The sequence below is a fragment of the Leptosomus discolor genome, chromosome 19 (genome assembly GCF_034619465.1).
Source record: "Leptosomus discolor isolate bLepDis1 chromosome 19, bLepDis1.hap2, whole genome shotgun sequence".
NCBI lineage: Eukaryota > Metazoa > Chordata > Aves > Leptosomiformes > Leptosomidae > Leptosomus > Leptosomus discolor.
In genome coordinates, this window is record NC_141409.1 from 10,439,068 (window position 1) to 10,462,928 (window position 23,861).

The following is a 23,861-nucleotide window of genomic DNA, read 5'->3' on the forward strand; positions in this document are numbered from 1 at the left end:
TCGATGGCCTCCCCGCATCCATCCAAGACAAGCCTCATGGTTTGTCCAGACAAGCCCGTCTGCTGAGGCTGTAATCGAGCGCAGTGGGAGACGGGAGGGTCACGCTGGTCTTGCAGAGCCCTTGCCAGTCCTTCCCTCCTCCTGGTGAGCGGCAGCTCAGCCCGCAGCAGCGGGGATGTGTTCTCCAGCCTTTCACCTCATTATCACCATCTTACTGTGGTAAGAGCAAGAGAACCCAACTGAGGTTTGGAAAGGTCCTTGTAGGTCATGCTGTCAAGTGCCTTGTTATCACAGGCGCTCTGTACTTTAATCCTCTTCCCAAGGTCCTCTTCAGCAGAAGCTGGATGTCTCCTTACCCGCCCAGCTAAGCAGAAGGGCACAGTGCAGAGGAGGGCATCGATGGTGAGCAAGAGAAGGGAGCTAGCAGCAGAACCAGCTCCCCTGAATTGCCCTGCTGTGTCCTGTCCTTGCTAATCCTGCGAAGCATCACATGTGAGACAGGAGGGAGAAGGAGCTTGGGGCCTCTCTGGAGTTGAAAATATTTATTTTTTCTTAACTACACATTGATTGTGCCACAAGGAAGAATTTGGGTTGGAGAAGCCAGTCGCAGAACCCCTCTGTATTTCTGTCTTTAGCCTGTGAGTTTACAACTTACATGAAAGGAAGAGAAAAATACAGCAGAAGCAACAAGAACCAAATGATATAATGATCTGTTTTTCTAAATTTTACTGTGTTACAGGGATGGAGCACCATCCATCCCGGCACACAAGACTTCTGGGAAGCCAAGAAGAACAAGGTATTCCCGTTTCAATATTACCAGACAAGCTGCCATGCGGCTACCATGTTTGTATTTCTCTTTTTCAAAAGACAAATAAAAAGCAAACCCTCAAAGAAACCCAGCTCCCAAACCAAATCCACTTGAAAAATGTATTTCTGTCATCTCCACCATGGTTTATTTGACTGATCCCTGGTGGGAGTGGGGAGTGGACTCCAGAGATAAGGTCGTATGTCTTTATGGTGGCGGATCTTCTCACTACTGAAGATTTTCCTTCACACAACATCCCATACTGCATGATTATTTTTTTTTTTTAAAAAAGCTGATTTACTTGGAATACTTACTCCTTCTTTCCTTCCCCCTACCCCACCTGCTTTTTTTTCCTATATCTCCAGAAACACAGTCCCCATTCTTTTCTGAAATGGCTATGTGTCCCTCAGCATCTCTTCTAAGAAGGAGCACCAGCTCTGGGGAAATACTGATGGCAGTAAATTGCAGCCATCTACCCCTGGGCTTAACGCCAGTGGAGATCGGAGACATGGAGGACTCTGCTAAGAAGCTGTGTGACTGGCAGCTCTTAGACACTTTTGCCTGCTCGTTGCACCTCGGATGTCCTCTCAGTTCTGCTGAGCTTCTGAAGCACAGGCTGCAAGGTTGGCTGCATCTTCAGGGAAGTCCAAGTCTTGGAACCCACAGAGTACAAGAGTCTTGAATGCCGACTGCAAATGCTTTTTGCCTTTCAGGACAACGTGTTGGGCTTGCCACCCCTGGAGCTGTATGATGCTTCAGGGTCAATCTGAAACTAGGAAAGTGGAGACACTATATTTGAAATGAATTCGGCTTCTGGATCCTGAAGAGGGACTTTGGGAGGGAGTGCCATGCCTGGAAGAACGAGGTGACAGTAAGATGGCCATTGAAGGGGAGTTCGTGCGTGTGCTGGCAGCTGTACCCCAAGGCCAGGCACAGAGCTGTTGCAGGAGCAAACCTGTTGCTCACATGAAGAATGAAGCTGTTCTCACTTCATTCCTCAGGCTGCCCTTAGGGAGAGAAAATAGCATCTACAACTGAGCCAACATCTAGAGGAGTCTCTGCCTCACAGGCATCCCCGAAAGCTACATCCAACACGCAGGGCTGGGCAAGTGTCCTGCGTCGTTTCCAAATGAGGAGCAGGTTGGGTTCATAAACACCTGGTAACACGGAGCCTACGAACAAGCAGCAACTGAACTTCACGCGGGACAGTCACCTCGTCCTGCAGATGCACACCTCGGTGAAGACGTGTGCATGAAGCAGCTTCTTGGGGGCAAGGGAGGAAAGCGACGCCTCTGAGCTCAGTGTTGGGAAACAGTCGCTGCTTTCCTGCAGCCCAGAGGGCCAGGGACAGGGGATGGAGGGAGGTCATCCAAGCTGGGGGTGGGGGAAGGATTGCAAAGTGATGCCAGGCTTGTCCTGGCTTTGGAGAAGGCTGGCTGGTCTTGGAAACACAGGGGTAGCAAAGCAGGTAACGCTCTCCCTGGCAAGGGCTTGGTTTATCTTTGGGCTTGACATACTCGGTGAGAATACGCCATCTGCTCTGCCTGGCGTGGCGCTGCTGCCAGCAGCCAGCTGGGCAGGGGCGAGTGTCAAGGGTTTTGCGTGGGGCTAAGCAGCCTGGGATGAGTCAGCTTCCCACTGACCAGCTCCACAGCGAGCAGCAGCACTAACTTTCTGGTGTTAGCAGCTCAGAGCACAGATCCATAGAAATAACTGCTTATATGTATAATCTCCTTCCATCTGTCTCTTCCGTCTATCGTGTATACCAGCTAGATTCAGCCTAATCACTAGCAAATGATGTCGTGATGACCTGTAAGATTCACTCCCCTATAACCCTTCAAGTCTGTCTGATTCTTCACCCCCAAGAATGTGACTGTTGGTTTTGGTGAGGTTGAGATTTGCATGTTTAAGGCTTTAGGTAGCCACTGTCTCCTCAGAGCTCTGCAATGCTTTCCCACAAATCCCAGTGTCCGGCTAAGTCACTGGCGGCTGAGCAAGAGGATGTGTTTTCTGGGCTAACGCCCCTTTCCAGCAGAGTGGTCCCAGCGGTGGAGGTGGTTGATCTCAGAGCAAGGAACCATGCTTTTGCACCTTTATCCTTGAGACCTGCTGCAACTGTGCATCAGGTCTTTGGCATTTAAGTCATTTTATAAAATCCCATTTGTGGAGCGTTTGCCTTTCTCTTAGGCTTTTCTGTTATTTAGTAGGTGTTTTATCTCTTCTAATGTGCCCAAAGGAGTTTTGGTGCATCTGTGCTGTTGAAAAAGGGTTGGCATTAAGCAAAAATTTCTTGCCTTTTGATGATTGAGAAAGCAGGAGTAGGGGTGGGGGGAGACATTTAAGCAGGATTTTATGTTGGCCTGAAAAAATGAAGAATCCATTCCAGACAAGAGCCAGATGGACAAAAGCCATGACACAAATCTGAGCTCTGACAGCAGCAGCTTACCTGGCTCTGGCAGACCAAGCAGAAAACAGTGCGTGGGCCTCAGGAACCTCTGCAGCCCATAAACTTAAGAGCTGTTTTCAAAAAAATAACCTCTTGCTTTTTTGCATAACAGCTCTCACATGGAAGGAGTCTGAACAGTGTTGACGTGCAGCAAAGAGCAACGCTGCACCGGCAGCTGCTGCGGGAGGGGAGGGCGAGCAGTGGAAATCAGCCCCAGGCCTTCGCGTGCTGGGGTGGAGCTGGGTTAATGGGATCAGTGTCCATATAGGACTCTTCTAGCATGTGTCTTAATTTCCTGTTTTTTTAAGAAGTAAGTTTTATATTCTAGGTTTTATTTTTGCGCTTGGCATAGTGTTGGTCCCACTGATTGCCTAAAAAGCCTTATTGTGTTACAGGCAGCTCTGATTTCCCTAGAACAATACCTGCGCCCCTGCTGCTTTCTCTTGACCTCATATAACCAGCTTCAAATTCAGCAGAGAGGTAAAGTGTTAGGATAACTGTCAATAAATAGCAGGCCTTTTACATCCCTGAATGCCTCATTCAGTCCTCAACAAAGAGCTGGATAAGTTCAGGGAGTTGTCTCTCATGACCAGTGATGGAAACTCCTGTTGCTTGGGCTGTTCTCAGCTAGACTGGGCTAAAACATACTGTGGGAAACAACGGTGTGCGGAAAAGTGTGTGATTTAGCATATGTAACGTGGTGATTGAGAAGGATAGTTACCGATGTAACTGTCTGCATAAAGCTACTTTCCAGGTTTAGGGAAAGCGTGTGTGCTGGTTTCAAAGGGAGATCATTAATAATAATGTTAGTAGCATCTAAGAGGTGTTTTTCATCTATGTACTGCTCAGACATGAACTTGTCAGCATGTGACATGCTTCTGGCTAGATTACTCCTGCCACGCAGGATTTGGGACAGGTCTCTCCTGTCTGTTTAGAAATTGCCCGAAGACAGGATGGTGGTTTGCATAGCGTGCCTGCCGGCAGATCCCTGCTCCCAGCTCCTGTCCCACGGTGCCACCATCCTGCCCCAGAGCCTTGTGGCAGCCAGTAGCGTCCCCCCGATGGACCGGGGAACTAGATGCATGACATGACCTCCACGGAAACTGGGCACTAACAGGCTCCTTCTTGTTTGCAGGACCTCTCCCTCTGTGGAAAGGGGAGTTTCCCAGCAGAGGCCAGGTCTGAGCAGGAGCCTCCCTTGCCATGATCCCAGGGGAGCTCACACAGAGCAGCTCACCCAGGCCAGGGCTGCTTGGTGGCTTCCCCAAACCTCACACCCCCTTGGACTATCCAAGCCCGAGACCCACTGACCACACTGGTGGAAAAGGTCAGACGGGAGAGCAAGACATCAGATGTCTGTGTGGTCCTACAGGTCTGAGGATGCTTTAGGTTTTCATGGCTAAGTAACGCTGGTAGCTCCATGGAGCTTCGGGGTCCAGCTCAGCCTGTGACACCATGACCGGGAGCCCTAGAGTGACACTGTCCCTTCTCTGTCCACTTCCAGCCGTCCAGGAGGAGAGGCAGCGGGGGAAGGACCGCAACGAGAATGAGGTGGAGTCAACAAGCAGCGCCAATGAGGACATGCCCGTGGAAAAGATCTTGGAAGCCGAACTCGCGGTGGAGCCAAAGACAGAGACGTACATTGAAGCGAATATGGGCTTGACGCCGAGCTCGGTAAGGCTCCTCTCGCCTTGGTGCTTGGGACAGAAGGGAGGGCTTGTGGGGTATCGGCATCGATCTAGCACGAATACAGCAGTGGGCCTCGGTCAGAGAGGGGTTATCTTATGGGAAAAGAAATAAGAGCTCAGAAATGCAACCTCTCAGCTCTGCTGTAGACAGCCTGTGTGAGCTGAGATGAAAGCATGAGGAAAGCGAACCCCTCTGCCCCTGCGCAACCGCCAGCGTTTCCTGTCTCACAGCCATAGGGAAGGAACAGATACTGAAAGGTGTGATTAGAAGGGCTCACAGAGATTTTATTTTAGTTAACAGCCCTTAGTACTAAAAGGCAGGAAGACACTCCGTACTCTGAAGAGCTCAGAGTCCATTCAAGCCAGTAAACAGACCTGTGTGGCTGAAGTGCAAAGAGATAAGAGCTGTAAAATTAAGGTGTGACTTTTCAGATGCAGAATTATACAGCTGCTTGGCTCTAAGAAGATAAAACCTGGAGAAGTTTGCTGAGAAGTTTGCTTTCAAATTCCTTCCCCATTTAGAAGCTTACATTATAACTGGGCCTGCTTGAAGCATCTGGGCTCTAACAGGCCCTCGTGTAAACAAGAGATAGCTGACAGGGAAATAGGAAAAGAGTGAGAAGCTGTGATGAGGGAAACTGTCTTGGACCCTTTCCTAATAGATTCCCTTATCAGCAGGTTATAGCTTTGCTTAGAGAAAGCCTCCCTGCAAAGCAGCTACCTCCAAATGCGAGAGCCAACCTATCCTCTAAAATTCCGTCTCCAGGATAGACCCCAGGCAAAGCCCTCATGAAGAGCCCTATTCCAGAGAAAGTACTTGCTGCCCAGTCTAGGCAGCATTTAGGGTGCAGTCCCCATTCCTCAATAGCCCTTGTTCCCGTGGAAGGCATGGGAAGAGAGAAATGCCTCTAAAGGGTAGGACTGCAGGGGGGGCAAGTAATATAGCAGTAGGGTCAGGAGTGGGGCTAATTACCCCCACCCCGGGGTACCCCGGGGAAGCCCTGGGGTACTGAAGGGACTGGGGAGTCTCAAAGCAAAGAGAGGGAGGGGGAGAGGAAAAGAATAGATGGCCATGCACCCTTGCGCATATGTTTTTGGGGCTGGGGTCAGCTGCACGTGTTGAATTTCCCGTTCGGGCGATGCCTTCTGGCAGGCACAGCCCAGCCCCCAGCATGCTCTGTTAGCAGGAGAGGGCACCGCCGCTGCAGGGTGTCATCAGGGCTGCGGAGGTGGAGGTTACCCCAAGACCCTGCTGGCTACTGCCAGCCCTGCTGCTGGGGAGGGGAGAGGCTGGAGCGGGGAGCATCTCCCGGCTGCCTCGCAGTGCTTCGGGGGGGCACAGAGCTGCAGCTGGGGCTCTGCGAGCGTGCAGGCTGGCTGACCTGGGAGAGCAGGATCGTACGCTGAAGTATCCCTCTGCATTTCTTACTGCTCTGTGCTAGGTGTCTGTGAGGTTGAGATGATGAAGGGCAGCTCTTTCTAGCAAGTGGAAGGACTCTGCAGTTTTTATTTTCTGCTAAAATAATACTTTACCTCTTTCTTTATATGAGGCTTGGAGGATTGAGCCAGGAATACCTTATCTTGCCAGGCTTGACAGGAGATCTGAGAGTCCTTGTAGGAGTCTAAGTCTTGACTGCCTCTATGGAATGCTCTTTTTGGCCTTCACCTGCAAGGACATTTTATGGCTGGCTTGCTAGGTAAGGCTTTTCAGTGCGTAAGGCTTCCTTCTATGGACAGAGACAATTGCTCAGTGGAACTCTCCAGAAGCAGATACAGGGCCATGGTGCTCCTCTGCCTTTGAGAGCCCAGTTGCGCCTGCGGGCGGTGATGCCCTCCAGCCAGAGAGTCCCGTCGCCGTGAAGCTGCGAGGGGCTTTTTTGGAGGAGGCAGCTCCGCCGTGGTTAGCGAGGGGCTCGGAGAGGCTCCGACGGCTATCAGGATTCAAAATACTTCAGGGGAGTTGTAGCCAGCGTTGTGCTGACTTGAAAACAAACCCCAGAGAGCGAGCTGAAATAAATGGCTTCGTCTGGCACTGCATCTCCTCAGCCTCTTGTAGCAAATTGAAAGCTGGTTCCTGCATAATTCAACACGCATTACTGTGAACAAGGATGCGTGTTGCATCTAAATAGAAGCAGGAGGCTTGCTGAAATGCCCTATTATTGTCAAGCGGCTCCTGTCGATGAGGTGACATTTGTAGCAGGTTTAGCAGATGTGTGAGATCAGCAGCTCACAGTGACGAGGCCACCGGATGAGGCGAGGGAAGGTGGAGGACCTGCCCTCCTCCCAGCCCTCCCCAGAGAGCCCATGTGGTGGAAAGGCAGGCAGATTCAGGGGTAAAACACAAGCTATTCCCTATTAGCCTGGTGTGCTGGGTCCTTTTCTTTGTGCCCCGGCACCTTAGCCCATCTGCACTGAATGCTGCGGGTGAGCTGGAGAGCTCCGGTGCTTGCAAGGGCCTTGCTTGACACCCTAGAGGTGTCACCTTGACACCATCCTAGAGGATGGGTTACCTTCATGGGTTGAAGCCTGTGACAGAGCAAGGGGAGTACAGTGGGGTGTGATCCTTGTGGGTGGCATGGACAGGACGGGGAAGGCTGCTGGGCCAGGCAGAAAGCAGCTGAGACAGAGGGATGTGCCCCTGCAAATCTGCTCTCCTGCCTAGGGTGGTAGGAGAGTGCCAAGACGAGTGTTTCCATCACCATCACTAAAACACTCGCTTTCTTTGCACCGGTGAGCCCCTGATAACAGCTCTTCGGCCGCTGCAAATAGCTAATTGCAACAGTTGTCTGGCTTCTGACCGTGGCAAAGGGGATAAACCCTTTGGGAGGTTCCCACAAGCTGTAAAGGAGCATGGCGACAGGATTCCTCCACTCTGTGTGTCCCAGGAAGCCCCCAGACCCCGTGTGATCCCTTTCCCTCGGGAGCTGGGGACTGGCTGTACGCCCTCAGCAGGTGCCTGTCCCCAGGCAGTACGACGGGGCGTGAGGATGTGTTTGCCTCTGTCCCCTGTCCCTGGCAGCCGCGAAGCTGGGCTCCTGCAATGTAAGCACCACCTTGGATGGGCTCCTGGCCACTGAAAGGCAAAGCCTGTAACTGAGAGGCGTTATCCCCATTAGCTCTTAATTGGCCTTTGAGCAGCTGGTTTCAAGTCACCATTTTCTGGAAGATGTCTCCAAGCTCTGGTTTTCCAGAAGGATCAGGTGCCCGTGTGTCCTTTCATTCTGTCACACTCCGGCACTGTGCCCTTACTATTTACTGCAGGAGTGGATTTACTTACCGTGCATGGGGAGAGTTTCTAGCACGGCTTTGCAGATGCCCTCCTGGAGATGGGCAGGACCCTTTCGGCCTGCAGGAATGATACTTTGAGCTGCCTCTCAATCTACGGTGATTAAATTCTGCCAGGAAGCACCGTGGTGGTTCCAGGAACTGCCATCTGAGGTTTAATTAAAGGCTGGGCCTCTCGCTGAGGCTTTGTATGAAGCACCGAAGGCTGGGGACAGCTTGTGCTGCCTGCAGAGCAGCGGTGATACAGCCTGGGCTGGGGGACCCAGAGCCTGGGCTTGCTGCATCAGGGCGAGTCCTGGAGACGGCGACAACCTGCCCAGAAGCAACCTCTGATAAAAGCTTTGGCAAAAACATCTAACTTTCCTAAAATACCCCTTTCATGGGGCTGTGCAGGCACTTGTTGCTTCATGGGTCAGGTTCTGCTGGAGCATGGGGTCTCCCGTAAGTCGTGTCCTGCTCTGGGACATGCAGGGTTCCATCCCCATCCCGCCCCACAGGAGCTGGGACACCTCGGTTCTCCACCTGGCTACTCCAGCTTGCCGACCCAACTCAGATGACTTGAAGTTGGTGATGTTCCTGTAGCCTGAGCCATGGGTGTCCCTTCTCACCCTTCCTGCAGATGACTCTGAATGCCGATGTTCACTGTGTTTCCAGTGGAACACTTAACCCTGCAAAGCTCCTCTTCACACCCAGTGTAGGGTTTTCCTGTTGTCCAGAGGAAATCCTGTCTTCTCTTCCTCTCCCAGGGAAAAGCCCAGTCCCTGCTCATGTCTCCTTCCCCAGGGAACACCCCTAGCTCCCTCAGAGTGAGACTCCCCTGCCCTTGCACCCCTCAGGGGAGCTGCTGGAGACAGAGCAAGGAGGGAACGTCCCCGTAACGATGCTCCTTGCTCCTCAGCCGCTCTGCTGAACACGATCCCATTCCCATCCATCTCTGCACGCAACAGGTGAAAATACTTTGAAGGCGGGTGCCCCTGAGCTTGCCAGATGCTGGTTATTTTAAGCCTGGAGAATGGGAGACATTGGCCACTGAGGCACAGAGTTTGTGTTTGCTGCCAGGGGACAGCAGAGGGGACTGGGCAGGGGTCCGGGGCACGGCTCTGGGGGGGCAGGAATGAGACTTGTGAGCAGCCTGGTCCTCGTCTCCCCAGCCTGGGAGAGGGGTTTGCCATAGAGCAGCTTCTCGTGATGAGGAATGGCCTTGTCCTGCTGAAACTGAGACTTGCAGGACGGAGAGGTTGCACTGGTGTTCATGTCTGCTCTGCCTCTGAATGCACACCCCTTCCTCCTTGCAGTCCAGGGGTGATGTAAACACTCTTCCCCCCAGTTTGGAAACTGCTCTTTTAAGGACATGGAAGAAAAATAATTGTACCATCAAAGCTGCTAGATATCAGCAGGGATTACAGCGGGATATGTGGAGGGGCTCATACATCCCTGCCCGGAGAGGTAAACCCTATATACACACTTGTACTAGCAAGGTCTGTCTTCGCTGGGGTTAGACAGGCTCTTCCAGTTCCTAATCACAAGCCCACTTGAGCTGTTAGCAGTTCCTTTAAACAGGGATTTGGTGTGTTTAGGCTGACTGTCCTCCTTGAGAGCAGATGGTTTTTGTTACTGGATAATATTTCAAAGGAAAGGGGTTTTTCTCTTTTTTCTGTAATGCCCCCTCTGGTGCTGGTTTATCGAGCTGGCACGGGGAACATGCATGCTGCACGGGTGCAGGAGCCTGCCCTTCCCCAGGCTGGAGCTCGTTTGGTTCATCAGTCGGTGTGATGGATATTGGGTCTGAGCACTCCTGGTTCCTGTTTTGGAGCTTGCTGAAAACTATTTAAAACCATGTAGCGGAGAAGCCAAGTCACCTCCTTTCCCTGTGACTGATAGCATCCACTTCTGGAGTGTTCCCGACTTTGGGGTCCTTCCCTGCAGCAGGGAGGCAGCAAGCCCCTTCATCTGCCTCTCCAGCCTCTCCTCTTCTTCTTGCTCTGCCTTCTCCAAGCCTTTCGATCTCCTTTTCTTGGCAGCCCAATGACCCGGTGACGAACATATGCCAGGCAGCAGACAAACAGCTCTTCACCCTGGTGGAGTGGGCCAAGAGGATCCCCCACTTCTCCGAGCTGCCCCTGGACGACCAGGTCATCTTGCTGAGAGCAGGTGAGTGGGAACCGTCCCCGTGCAGGCTCCGGCACGGGGCTGTAGAAGTGCTACATCTCACCGGTGGGATTAGACTTAGATTTAGGTCCCGGCAACTTGAAAGCCATTAACCTATTCTGAGTAATAGCCTCTGATAATTCAATTGCTAAATAGGATTTTAAAAGACCCAAGGGACGTGTTGCTGAATGTGATCCAAAATGTTGCACCAGCTGCCAATCAGCTGAAAAATGGCCCGGCTTCGTCTCTGATGAGTGAGGCGCTCGGAGATGTGCTCTGGGTGATGTAAACCAAGGGAGCTACGCTCTGCCTTCCTCCCAAACTGAGACTTGAAAGACCAAGTGGGCTTGGGACTCCACGAAATTTCATCAAACTAAAATGTTTGATCATAATTAAAACCAGAAGGGGGAGAAGAATATATCGCCCTCCCTCTCCCACCCACCAAGATGAAAATAAAATTCTCTGGGCTTATTTTAAATTTCCTTGTGCGGCAGGGGGTCTGCAGGAACGGAGGCTTTGGGAGGTGAAAAGCAGTTAGCTGTGAAAAGGGTCTTCTCCCGTTGAGTAAGTTCAAGCCCCTACCGCAGGCAGGTTCTCTGCAGGGACTGGGGAGGGCAACAAATCAAGAGCAGGGCTCCACGAGGGTGCGTTTTAGGCATGAAGCTCTTTGCGTGGCTCCAGTCGTCAGGTAAGTGATTAAAAAGGCTTTGGCTTGATGCAGTGGAGTGTTTTGCTCCCTTAAACAAAGAGGAAGGCAAGTTGTCAGTGGGACACGTGAAGCTGCTTCCAGGAAATGACAAACTCCATGTGAAGGGTGAGACTGGGAGAGGAAATGAGGAGACCCTTGATGTCTGGTGGTGGCACCCAGCTCTCTGCTTGGCAATGAGAGACACCAGCCTTGGCTACTCAAAGTAGTCAAGGGAATCCAAAAGGGAATGATGGAGGAGTCTGCTGCAGAGCAGAGGTGCAGCCTTAGAGCAGGGCGTGCTGGTGAGCTGCCTGGAGTGAACCAGTCTGGCGGCCAAACCCAAGTAAGCCAGGGACTCTAAAAGTTCCTCTTGTTTCCCCAAAATGCACTTTTGTAGGGAATTTGCGAGGGGAAAACCCTGCAGGGTGTGTGCTTCTCTCTCTGTTCTCTTCTGGCCTTGGGTTGATGGCCTCTGTAGACACACTTCTTGCGAGATCCACCTTGATGGCAGCGTTCCTGGCTTCTTCCTGTAAAAAGTGTGTGCCCCAAAATAAACGCCCATGAATTTGGGCAGCAAAGTGCTTTAACGTGTTCACATCAACACAACTGCAAGGTGTTCGTGTCAACGCAAAACACAGGAACTGCCAGAACTCTTCTGGTCCAAGGTCTGTCCAGGTTGCTCCAGGAGAAGGTAAAAGGGCTCCAGAGTAGGAAGATGATGGGATGGGTGTTTTCCCCTTCCCACCACACAAGCACTAGCTGTCATTCTGTTTAATAAGGCTGACTGGAGCCCAAGTGCATGAATCTTAATACTTTCTGCCATTTTTTATTAACTCTCAACCACTGTAACTGCACACCTTGACCCTGCACACGAATACCCGGTCCCTCTTGCAACCTCTCTGAAATCCTTGACCTCCATGGTTTCTGGGCGATTAAGTCTCACCGTTCACTGGTGTAGGTTTTCTACTCTTCTTATATTACTGAAAGGAGATTTTTATAGTCACATTTCATCTAGTGGTTACAGCAGTAGTCTGGGAATGGAGAATTTGGGGATTTTGTTCTTGCTGCAGACTTGCCAAGTCCCATGCCCTCCCTGGGTGGCTCCTGCTAGCCCTTTGGTGAAGGTGCTCCTCTGACTTCTCCGTGGGTGTGAGTATTGCCAGAGCTGGCTCATGGCCTGCTCTGGAAAATACAGAAAGTGTATTTTTGAAGAGGGTCTCTAGAGCCTCTTGTGAGAGTGGATGAGCAGATGAAGCATCTCTGTAGAAATCTTTGAGAGCTTTCTGCAGATATCGCAGGGCAGAACTGGATTCAGACACAAAGCTGCCTTTTTCTTTTGTGAAATGGAAACAAAACCAACAACAACAGTTCAAGGTTTTCCTTTCTCTTTAGGAGAAGGCTGACGAAAGCTGAACTGGAGATTTTCTGACCTGATGTTCTCTCCTTTGTGCTGGTGTTCGTTACGACCAGCTCTGAGCTGGCATCCTGGAGAGGCCACACCACAGGGCAGGAGGAGAGGGGGCTGCAGGCTCCATCGCATCCCAGATTCCATGGTGGCTCTAACGTCATAGCCATGAGGTGGGCTGAGCACCTGGAGCAGCTCCGAGGGGCTCCCTGCTCCAAGCGTCTCTGTCGGGGCCTCAGATAACCTCCCCCAAGTCTTTTAACCAGTGACTCTATCTATTATTGAGTGGGGAGAGCGGCCTGCTGAGAACAGCTGCCCATGAAATATTTAAGTATTAAAATTTAGCTAAGAGCATCAGTCAGCTTCAGTCATGCATCCTTGGAGGCAAAATTAAGTGGAGCACTCATCTTTGGAGCAGCAGTGCTGGATGGGCTGGCAGTAGCTTTCCTCTAATCCTGAATCATTTAAAAATCTTCCCTCTCTGAGGTTTTTGGAGGAGAAGGAAACCCAGCTTTTTAAGCCTGTTTTCCCTGGATTTTCTTGTTTCCAAGCTTGCTGCGGCTGAGACAGGAATAACCTGATGTTTTCTTCGCGTCGAGGCCGGCTTGGTAAAGGGTGCTGAGCACGGCATCCTCGGCAGCCGCAGTTCATTTTGTAGGGCTGGTGGGGAAACTTGGTGGTGAGGTGGATGAACGCAATGGTCACTGCGCTGCCAGGTGCCGTCCCTACCCCAGCGGAGCCAAAGCATCCCCGGAGGCTGCAGCCACCTTGTTTGATGAGAATGGAGCTGCAAGAGTCAAATCTGTTCTGCTTTTCCAGAGCTTGGGCTGAAGTGGGAAACTGCGTAGACTTGTGTGATCTCCATCTCAGATTTGCTGCCTGTGGTTATACCTAGTTTTTCCTGCTTGCCTCTTTATCTTTCTCAGCTTTTGGGGATGCTCTGGTGAAAGCACCGGGTAAAAATAGGTTCCCCTTTTCAGCCAGAACATCCCAGCTCTAAATGGGAATAATTCAGCCGAAGGATGTTGATTAATCCAGCGCTCCTTGGCTGGAATAAGCCCAGCACAGATGTCGGTGGCGCCTTGCAGCCTCACCACTTCCACGTATTCTTGGCAAGTTGGAGGACGGATTCGGCACCGCTGGGGCTGTGCGGAGCCGCAGCAGAGGGGTGTGGGGTGATGGCCGAGAGTCAGGGCAGCCTTGGGAAAGCTGGTGCCGTGGAGGGACGTTGGGAATCAGCTCTGGTTTCTGTTGGTTGGGGCTGCGTGGAGGGGCTGTGTGTGACAGCTGGTGGGAGGCACCCACGGCACCTCTCTGCGGGTCTGGCTCTGCGAGGTCCTCTTCAGCCACAGAGCGCGGATCCTGCAGGCTGCTGGTGCGGTCCCGCGTCTTCTGCTCCGTCCTCCTTGGGTTTCACAGTGTTGCAATCCCTCTCCCAGTGCCAGGCCTCGCCCAGTAAACAGCCAAATAAATGTTCCCGTGATTGGGGTGGAAACATCCTGTGGCCACTTAGGAAAGAGTGAACTTTATTCCTTGTCAACATTTCTAATGGCACAACCCACCTCTGCAACAGTAGGTAAATACAGCGCACACGGACCTTGTATTTATTCCAGTCAGTGAGAAAAGACGTGTTTCTGTGGCAGGAGAGGAGATGAAGGATATTGTTGTATTGCTTTTCCAACCTGGGAAAAAAAAAAAAAAAAAAATCAAATATCCTGACGTTTCTGGACCCTGCCAAGCAGCCCTGTGTTCTGGACACCAGAACGTTTTCAGGCTGGGTGAATCAGCTACATGATGAGTGTTGCAGAAGACCCATCTTTTCTTACTGAAGATGCCTCTCCTGCTTGAAAGTCGCCAAAATTTCCACCCTTCAAAACTTTACAGCAGTTCTTGTCATAACAAGGTTTGTTTCGGGCATTCTTGAACTCAGCGGGTAGCAGATTTAAGAGTTTGAAGAAGTGTTGAATTAGGAAGGGGAGCTGGAAGGCAGGGAGGGAGGTTGCATCTCCCTTCCCCATTTGTAACTAGCCCAGACCGCTCCCGTGATGTCCGGGCTCAAGGGCTGTGTTTTCCTTTCTCCTGAAGCAGCATGCCCAGTAACTAATAAGACAAAAGCTGATTTCCAAGCAGCTGAGGAAAGCTGTTAGTGGAGCAGTCGCGGACGTGGGACATCGTCGTCCAGCAGCCGGCGAGAGGAGAGGCAATCCCTCTCCGTATTTAGATGGCAGAAGCATCAAACCTGCAAGGGAGAGTTTCCGTGGCAGCTGAATAATGGTGAATGAACTGTTGTGCCCCATTATGGCCTGAAAATGAGCCCAATTAGCTGGTACAAAGCGTTAATAGGTCTGTAACTGCTCGGAGGCACGGAGTGTGAGGTCAGAGGGGGAGTGCAGGGCTCCACACCCACTCGTAGGTTCACAGTGAGAGGAGCAGGGCAGAAAGCTGTTTTCTCTGGTGCCTGCAAGGTTTATAGAGGAAACGGCTTCCCTTATTAGCGTTATATTTTTAGTGCATTTGTTCCTTAATGGTTTTTTCCTTCCCTGACATCCAGGGTTGGCTCCCCGCTTCTTTCCCATGTCCAGCCTCATGACGCTAGCGAAGGTGGTTCCTCGAGTGGTTTCCTCCTCTCTTTTTAGCGCCGGGGCTGTGCCATCGCCGATTCCCGAACCCGCTGAGGATCCCGTGGCTCTAACCTGCGGCCTTGGTTGTTTTCTCCTCCCCAGGGTGGAATGAGCTCCTAATCGCCTCCTTCTCCCACCGCTCCATAGCTGTGAAAGACGGGATCCTCTTAGCCACCGGGCTCCACGTGCACCGGAACAGCGCGCACAGTGCTGGCGTCGGGGCCATCTTCGACAGGTGGGCAGGGGGAGGGACGGGCGGTGGGGGACACGCCTGAGGCCACCTCACCTAGGCATCCCCGTCTCTGCCTCCGTTCCCCGTGTGGCAACCTGCTTGAGGGGGTCGGCTGGAGATGCGCCGGCCCGTGGTCGGAGGAGCCCGGGCTGAGGCATGTCCGTCCCACAGCGTGCGTGGGAATGTCATGGTCCTTGCTGCAGGCCATGGCCCTCAGTCCCTCCCCTTAAACTTGCAGCTATCGACAGCCCGAAATAGTCAGGGAGAGGGCTGCCCAGCGCAAATCAAAGCCTCTTTCATGGGGTCCAGATGCCTTCTTAATGTTACGAGGAGGGCGCTCCTTTCTTTCTTTTCATCTTTAATTGGACCAAGACGTGAGTTTATTTTCACGATGAAAAAGCACCAAAAATACCCAGCAGGTTCCACATGCGTATCCCAAGGGCTCTTTAATCTCGTGCTTTGGGGAAGTGTTTTAAAGCCAGACTTGCAGGGCGCTTGACCCACGGCGTGGCTCCAGACACCGCCTAAATGGTGGCTGATTTCTCTGCCCGAGACTCGTCTTGAGGCAGCTTAGTTGAAACCAAACCGCCTTTGCTTCTTTGCTTTGCAAGGAAATTGTTCTTCAGACCTGGGCGACGTCATTTGTTTCCTGTGAAGTCACAAGTGCAAGATCATGACTTCACTGCAGGATCTAACAGGAAAAACTGGGCAATCAGTGGAAAATATTTCAAGACCGGCACCTGCAGTAAGACCAAAGGGAGTAATAAAAATTACCGGCAGAGGAAATTGCTTTTAGATACCTGTTGGGTTGTTGGGGTTTTTTATATTATTATTTTTTATTTTTAGGCAGCTTTCTCAGGTGCCAAAGCCTCTCAGTGAACGTACGAAGCCGGTTTTTATGGTCCCTGTTGTATCTCACAGGAACTATTGATGTTCCTAATGAGCTATTTTTGATACAGGAGGAAAATGAGGGCATATCCTCCGCTGGCATAAGCGAGTACTGTCCCATGACTTCACTAACCACACACCGGAGGACCTCGCTCTGGGTCTGACACCTGGGTGTTTTTTCATTCCTTTTTAACGCTGACGCCTGTGATTTCTGTGTCCTTTGCAGAGTACTGACAGAACTCGTGTCAAAAATGCGAGACATGCAGATGGACAAGACAGAGCTAGGCTGCCTGCGAGCCATTGTCCTCTTCAACCCCGGTACATGCAGTTACCTTCTCTCCAGTCCTCTCTTGGCTGATGCTGTGGCCTTTTGGCTCCTTTTCTTGCCTCTAAAGCTCCATTGCAAATAACTGAGGGCACCCAGCTCCCGAGGACAGGGCAAGAAGGAAGAGAGGCAAGAATGAGAGGCAAATTAAGTGCTGCACGTGCATCTGTCACCTTACAAGCATGTCCTTTGCAGGTCAGGGATGCATCTAGATCTGTGCCCAGAGCTACTCTCCAGGCCTCCCTTTCCGAGGGGTCTTTTCCCCTTTGCAGAGGGCAGCACGGTTTCACGGTCCGAAATATTCTCTGTGCGGGGCTGCAGTCATCTGAGGGAGATGGCGAAGGCTGCTTTTGGAGCTGACTCCTACTGACGGGCTGAGTTCTCTGCTGAGCTCGAGGGGCTTTGGCTTGGTCGACCTTACACCGTCTTCCTATTGGCAGTTTTACAGCGACTCAGTAAAGAGAAAGTTCTGGTGCTTGAGGCGGTGGTCCCTGAATGAGGGCGAAAAAGAATCCAGCTATCCTTGAAGACAAAAGTATGGATTAGAGCAAAGCTGGAGCATGGACCTTGTTGTCCTATGTTTCCTGATCTCAACATCCAAGGGCTTTTCTTAACTGCGTTTCTGGAAAAGCCCCCTGCGGACCTGAAGAGGGTGAAAGGCATGAAATGTGCTCATAAAATACGCAGGAACTTTATTTTCTGTCTGCGGCTTGCTCAGTTTTACAGACTCCAGGAGGCTTCGTGCTGCTTGCTTTTCCCCCTTGGCCCCAGCTGCCCAAGGGAAGAAGAAGGTTCAGTGCTGAGGGTTGTCTCCAACGTTTCAGAGAGCAAAGCCCCGTTGCAGCAGGAGATAAGACTGCCAGTCTGCCGATACCTGTACAGCTCTGTTGGCAGGAGGGGGGGGGTCCTCCTAGATTTTAGAGCAGGGCAGTCCAGAGCAGAAGCGGATGACGGCCAAGGGCAGACATCCACATCTGCGGCCACCACTTCCCCTCCTTGCCCTCACAGGAGCATGGTTTGTGCCCAAGCACGGCTCTTTCTCTGGCCTTTCCCACCGAACCCGGGCCAGGGCATTTCAGCAGAGTTTATTGCTATTTCTTGGGTTTGTTTTTCTGCTTAACTTCCCCCCACCCCCTTGTAATCGCCAGTAATTTATTGTCTGTAATTTGGGATTAGCCGTATATGGTAAAAGAAGGGGAATCTGGAGAGGTTCCCATGGCGCATGTGCTTGGGGATATCGATTGCTTGACTGTCCCTTTCACCCTACTGAAAACAGATCCTCGCTGCATCGCAGGGGACCTGCCAGAGCGGGGGCTTTTCATTTAGCCCCGTCCCAGGGCTTTGTGCTGGAGGGAGAAATCCCCAGGACTTGAGGGGAACTTAAACGCTTTAAATGCTGTGATCACTGGAATGAGCCAAAATGGTTGGGGTTGGGGCATGGGGTGGGGTAAAACAGATCTGTAGTCACAAGGCGAACCTTCCAGGGCTTGAACGCTCCCCAGGAGGTGTTAGGTGCTGCCCCAAATACCTGGGGTTCAGACCTTGCATCAGCACTATGCCCTGGTCTGGTGGTGCTGGGAGGGATGGAGTGGGCTGGCGGGGTGCACAGCAGGTCCTTGCCGGCCTGGAAAGCCTGCAGGTTTTTGGCTGATGGTCCTTTCATTGCCTTTCAGACTCGAAAGGTCTCTCCAACCCAGCTGAAGTGGAGGCGTTACGGGAGAAGGTGTACGCGTCGCTAGAGGCATACTGCAAACACAAATACCCCGACCAGCCCGGGAGGTGAGTTGCTGGCTGAGCCCTGTCCTCCTCCGGGCTCGTGCCCCTGCAAAGCCCTGTGCAACGGGTGCTGCAGCTGGTGCAGCGGGTGCTGCAGCTGGTGCAACGGGTGCTGCAGCTGGTGCACAGGGTGCTGCAGGCCAGGGCAGGGCCCGAGTGCCATCCTCGGGGTCGCTGCGGCTGTGTGCGGGTGCTGGGTCCCTTCCGTGGAGGACTCTCTGTTCCCATGTCTTCTGGGAGCGATCGGTTCTCTGCAGAGAAAACCGCTCATTCCTACCTGCTTCAGCTGCGAACGTCCTTAGAAAATCCCCCGGTGAAGTGCAGAGGGGCCTTTATTCCCGTGCCAGTAAATGCAGCACAGCCAGGACAAGGTCAGGCAGTAACGGTGGTGCGGAGACCTGAGGAGCCCCGGCTCCTGCGGCCACAGCAGTGGGATGAGCACATGGGGGAAGGGGTATCATTTCCCTTTTGGCAACCACGGAGAGCAAACCGCAGCGAAAATAAGACGCACACGGAGTTAATTTTCGGTGGCAGATGAGCATCATTGCTGGGAAGTGAAAGCCTCAATTGATGCTCTTTTCTCCCCTCCCCGCCTCCCCCAATCCAGCTGGGAATGGGAGGGGGAATTAGGAATGCTTTCCTGGACCGCTCAGGAGCTGAGTGGGCGCATTTTCCCAGTTACAGCCTGAAGCTGGCAACTGCCAGTTAAGTTACTGACAGTCATTTGAGAAACCAAGCAAAGCGCTGGAAACGGCTGCTGGTGCGTGTCGCTGCTGAGGCGTGAATATTGGGAAGAACAGCCCAAGCAACTGGGATTTGCATCTCACCTGCGTTCCTGGTCTTGCGTGTGTCTGGATGGTTAAATGAAAAAAAAAAAAAAAGGTGCTTTTACAGCAGTGAACGCAGTGGGCAGATCACACCCTCAGAAGTAATATGGGACTTAGTTTTTCCCTCCCCCTTTGGGTACCAGTGTGCTGGCAGATGAAAAAAGTTGCATTGTTAAGGGGCTTCTTGGATGTTCCTGGTTGGCTTGTGGCAGGGAGCGGGAGGGTGAAGGTACCGTTGGGTGTGTTTGACTTTGTGGTGAGAGGGGAAATGAGGGATGAGCACGGTGCACAGAGCAGGGGTGATTACCTCTCCTCTCCTGAGTGGTTTGTGTGGACCTCAAGCCAACTCTCAAGCCAATTCCTCTTCCAAAAAGCGTTATTAAATTGCAGTTCCTAAGCAAATCCAGACCCAGACCCTGGACTTTGGCTGTTCTGGTGTTTCAGAAGAGCTCTGCTCCCCTTGGGCCTCACAACGAGCAGCCAGCCGTACCTGGCACAAGAAGAGCCGCCTTGGGACTTGTGGCCAGCAGCTCTCCTGGATTATTCCCCCCCCTGGGTGGGATGAATTCTTCGCTTTGCACAGGCATCCAGTGTCTGCAGCTGGGTCGTGCTGCCCTCGCGCGCTGCTGCAGGCTGGGGTGGGGCTGGGCAGGGGGCTGGCATGGGGACAGCCCCGCTCTTCATCGACCAAACCACCACGAAGCTGCTGTGCATGGCTGAGTCGCTGAGCCACCAGTCAAAATCAGTTCCCCAGGGCTCTACCTCAACGGTCAGCGATGTGTAAGGGAGCATTTTAGGTTCGGTAGCCTGCACCAGAGGCTCTGGAGTTCTGATCTCTCACTGGCTTTGAATGACCTTGGGCTGGGGACCTCCTTGTGTGATCTTCACACCCTTCTTTGGTGACCTCGAAGGTTTTTGCATGCTTAGGGCTGTCCTGAGAGCCGTGACTGGGCACTGCTGACCTTACTCCATCTCTTCTGTGGGCCAAGGCAGTGGTGGAATAAGCCCGGGTGGCTTGGGAGGGTTAACTCGTGGGCTGGGAGTCTAGGGTTGCACAAGAGCTAAACGAAGCTCTCAGGAGCTCTCTCCATCCTCCTGGTCTCGTGGCACAATGTGATCACCATCTGGGGCTGGAAGCAAGTTCTTCCTGTGGTTGAGCAAAGGCCTGGTCGAGCCCGTGGCAGGCGCCCTCCCCTGCTCCGTGCTGAGCGAGATGCTCTTCGGTGCATGACTTCAGCCTAGTCCCTGGCCATCGGGAGCTTGTAAGCACCGTGTAAACACCAAAAGGGAGCTTCTCTGCAGCAGCAGGACAGAGGGAGGCATTCCTAGGAAAAACCCAGCCGTGCTCCCCCAGCACCAGCCCCTGCTGCTCTGCAGCGAGGGCGCCGTGCGTACGTGACACCGAGCAGCCGTGGGGAATCGGGGCTATTTTCTCCCCTCCTGGCTGCAGCCCTGGCACGTTGTGCTGTGGGCTGGTTCTCTCACAGTTAAATGTATCCGAGGACTGGAGCCATCATCTGGTTTGGTTTAAAGTGAAACTTCCTGAATGGGATGGTAGGACTGATTTGTTTTTCCTGGCTCTGCTCCCGCCGTTCTCGCCAGCTCAGCAAAAAAAAAAAAAAAAATAGGGAGAGAGAAGTGTGCATGCATGTATAATGTCTGTATGTTTGTGCATGTCTCTCTCTATGTGCGTGTTTTCTAGAGAGTCCCCTTCTCCCTGGGATGGTTCCGGCCTTTGCTTATGTCCAAGCCCGGATTGTGGAGCAGGAAAAACAAATAAAAGTGCTCCTGACCATTCAAAGGCCTTTCCCCCTTTTGGAGAGCAGGGAGGCAACATCCCACAGTGCCTGGGGTTGCTGCCTGCACCCCAGGGGTGCAGGCAGGCAGGGTGGGGGCACCCCGGGGTGCTCTGAAGCACCCTTGCAGGAGCTGGTGGCTTTCTCCTGGCTCCGCAGCCTCCTCCTGCCCTTGGAGCCCAGCACACAGCAGCCTTTCCCCAGCACGGCCCGCTGGCCCTTGGGCTCGGCTCCTTCACCCCAGCCGGCTCCCGCAGCGCTGTCGGTTCCCCCCAGCCCCCTTGGCTCTCCCCTGCCTGGCTGTGCAGCCCTCCTGCCGAAGAGCTGCCACCGTGGGTCCGACCTGAGGAGCGTCTCAGCAGGGAAGGCAGGCTGGGGAGAAGAGGATTTGGGTCTGCTGGGGCTTGTTGGAGCCCCGCACTCGGCAGGGAGAAGGGGAGCACCCCGTGTCCCAGCTGATTTGCTGCGCTCCTTCCAGCTTTTGAGCCAAAGCCCTCGCATCCATCCCTTGCCTTCACCCCCCGAGGTGCCTCCAGCCCGGCTGGCAGCTGGGTTTCTGCCTTGCCAGCAGCCCCCAGGGCTCAGCAGCAAACAGGTACCTGCAGGAAAGGGGCATTGCCGAGCCAAGTGCCAGCTAACCCCGCTCAACATCTCCTCCATCCCCTCCCTGGCTGCTTGCCCTGTTCCTTGACCAAAGATCGAGCTGCTGAAGCTGCTTGCACCACCGCCTGTGACACAGCTTCTTCGCTGTGAGGGGTGGTGAGGTTGTCCAGAGACGTTGTGGCTGTCCCCTCCCTGGCAGTGCTCAAGGCCAGGTTGGATGGAGCTTTGAGCAACCTGGTCTGGTGGAAGGTGACCCTGCCCATGGCAGGGGGGGTTGGAACGAGATGATCTTTAAGGTCCCTTCCGACCCAAACCGTTCTGGGATTTTATGAAGACAGGCCCTGTGGTGCCTCCTCCCCGTGGCTGCGGTGCAGGGACCCCGTGAGCATCTCGGGGTGCTCACCAAATGGTAATGCACATGCATGACATAGATGCATGAAGCCAGTGGTGCACCCCAGTCCGGGGATGGCCTTTGATTTCTTATTTTACTCTTCCAGCTCATCTATCAGCATGTGTTTGTTGCGAATATCCACCATGACTGCCTGATCGTCAAGGCTGGGGCCATAATTAATGATTTCTCCGCACAGCTCTGGCTGTAGCCCCATGCCTTCGGTAGCAAAAGAGATTGTGCCTGACTCCCAGCCCTTCGGAGCAGGAGTGGCCGCAGAAGCTTTGGGGATCGGGGCGCAGAAGTGGGGCTGCCGGTGGGATGTCTTGACCATGTTCGTGTCTCCTGCCCCCCCTCCCCCAGGTTCGCAAAGCTCTTGCTCCGTCTCCCAGCCCTCCGGTCCATCGGCCTGAAATGCCTGGAGCACCTCTTCTTCTTCAAGCTAATAGGCGACACGCCCATCGACACCTTCTTGATGGAAATGCTGGAAGCGCCCCATCAAATGACTTAGAGAACTGCCGCTGGGTCAGTCCCTCGCCCGGCCGGGGTCGACGCGGGGCCCCTTCCTCTGCTTTCCTCCGCCGCTCCCCCCCGCCCCTCCGCCCCCTCCGCCCATCCCTCCCTCCTCTCCCCAGCGCTGGAGGCACCGTCTGATCCGGGGTGACCCCCCCACCCCTGCCCCTCGCCCCCCCCCCCCCCCCCGCCGTCCTCGCCTCCTCCTCGTCGCCTTCACCCTTGTCCGTTCGCTGTCACTGCTGCCTCTCGAGACCTGCTCGCTGGTTCCCTGCGCTAGATGGAAAGAAGTGGGAGCGGAGAGAGCTTGCCACCCGCCGCCCTGCCTCGCCCCCCTGCCCCAGCCCCCACCGTGCCATGAGTTTTGGGGTGAGCTGCCGGCCGGGCTTGGCGTCACCCCTCCACCCCCCACCCCCCCCCCCCGACCCCCGCGATGTGTGTGCCGCAGCCGAAGGTGCTTCTTCACCCGGGGCAGGAGCGGGGAAGACTGGGACCGTCCCAGCCCTTGGGGCAGCGGGTGTTGGACAAGCCGAGGGGAGTGGTTGAACTCGCCGGATTGCAGCTGGCTATTTTCAGAGAGGATGGAGTTTTTGAAAAAGAGAAGAAAAAAAAAAAAAAAAAGAAAAAAAAAAGAAAAAAAAAAAAAAGAATTCTATTTTTGGTTTCTAACTATTATTAGTAGTCTCGGTAGTTACTTCGCGGAGGGAGAGGCGGGCTGGAGAGGCGGCCCGGCCCGTGCCCTGCCGGTGAGTCACCCGTGGCTGCACAGAGCCTTCTCCTTTCAATGAAAAGCAGAATTGAGCTGAATCCCACACCCCCCCCCCCCCCCCACCCCCCCAGATAACGAGGTGACTGGTGGCACAGGGAGCCGGGGCACCTTCTCCCCTTCTGTGCAGGGGGTCCGGCGGGCAGCAGCGCCTGAACAAAACCCCTTTTGCCATCCCCGGGGGGCAGCCGGGCATCCCAAAGATCCCGAAGATCCCTCTGCCCTCGGCGCGGAGCTGCCCACGTGGACAGGAACCGGCTGGAGCGCTTGCTTTACGGCTGCTGGGGGACTCAACATCGCCCTTCCCCAGCCTGTGGGGACTTACTGGGACCCTCGCCCTCAGCACCGTGCCCAGCATCCCGACGTGGCCCCAGTCCAGCTTGTCCTGCCAGACCTACGCTTTATTTCAAGGGCTGTTTGCGTTGGAGCAGCAGGAGCTGGCATGTCGGCAACGGCTCCTTCTTGGTTCTTTTTTTTTTTGGGCCTGACCTGGTTTAGTGAGGTTGGAGGGAAGTTTCCAGCTGATGCTCAACAAAATGCCCCCTCCATGCCCACACAGCAGGTACGCAGCAGCCCCGGGTACCAACAGGCGTTTTCCCTGGGCCAGCAGCGCCCGAGCTTTCGCCTTGCACGGGGGCTTTCGGCTCACCCAGGAGCCTGC

The 23,861-nt window shown here is 53.6% G+C and overlaps 1 protein-coding gene across 1 annotated transcript in view; it reads left to right on the top strand.

Annotated features, from left to right (window-relative positions):
- RXRA (retinoid X receptor alpha) overlaps positions 1-22,432 on the top strand; it is a 38,258-nt gene extending 15,826 nt beyond the window's left edge. Inside the window, exons 4-9 of the mRNA XM_086475553.1 lie at positions 4,756-4,925; positions 10,246-10,375; positions 15,189-15,321; positions 16,433-16,524; positions 18,205-18,310; positions 22,285-22,432. Coding sequence (XP_086331679.1) covers positions 4,756-4,925; positions 10,246-10,375; positions 15,189-15,321; positions 16,433-16,524; positions 18,205-18,310; positions 22,285-22,432 — 779 coding nt within the window. The remainder of the gene's footprint in view (positions 1-4,755; positions 4,926-10,245; positions 10,376-15,188; positions 15,322-16,432; positions 16,525-18,204; positions 18,311-22,284) is intronic.
- Positions 22,433-23,861: the final 1,429 nt, after the last annotated feature.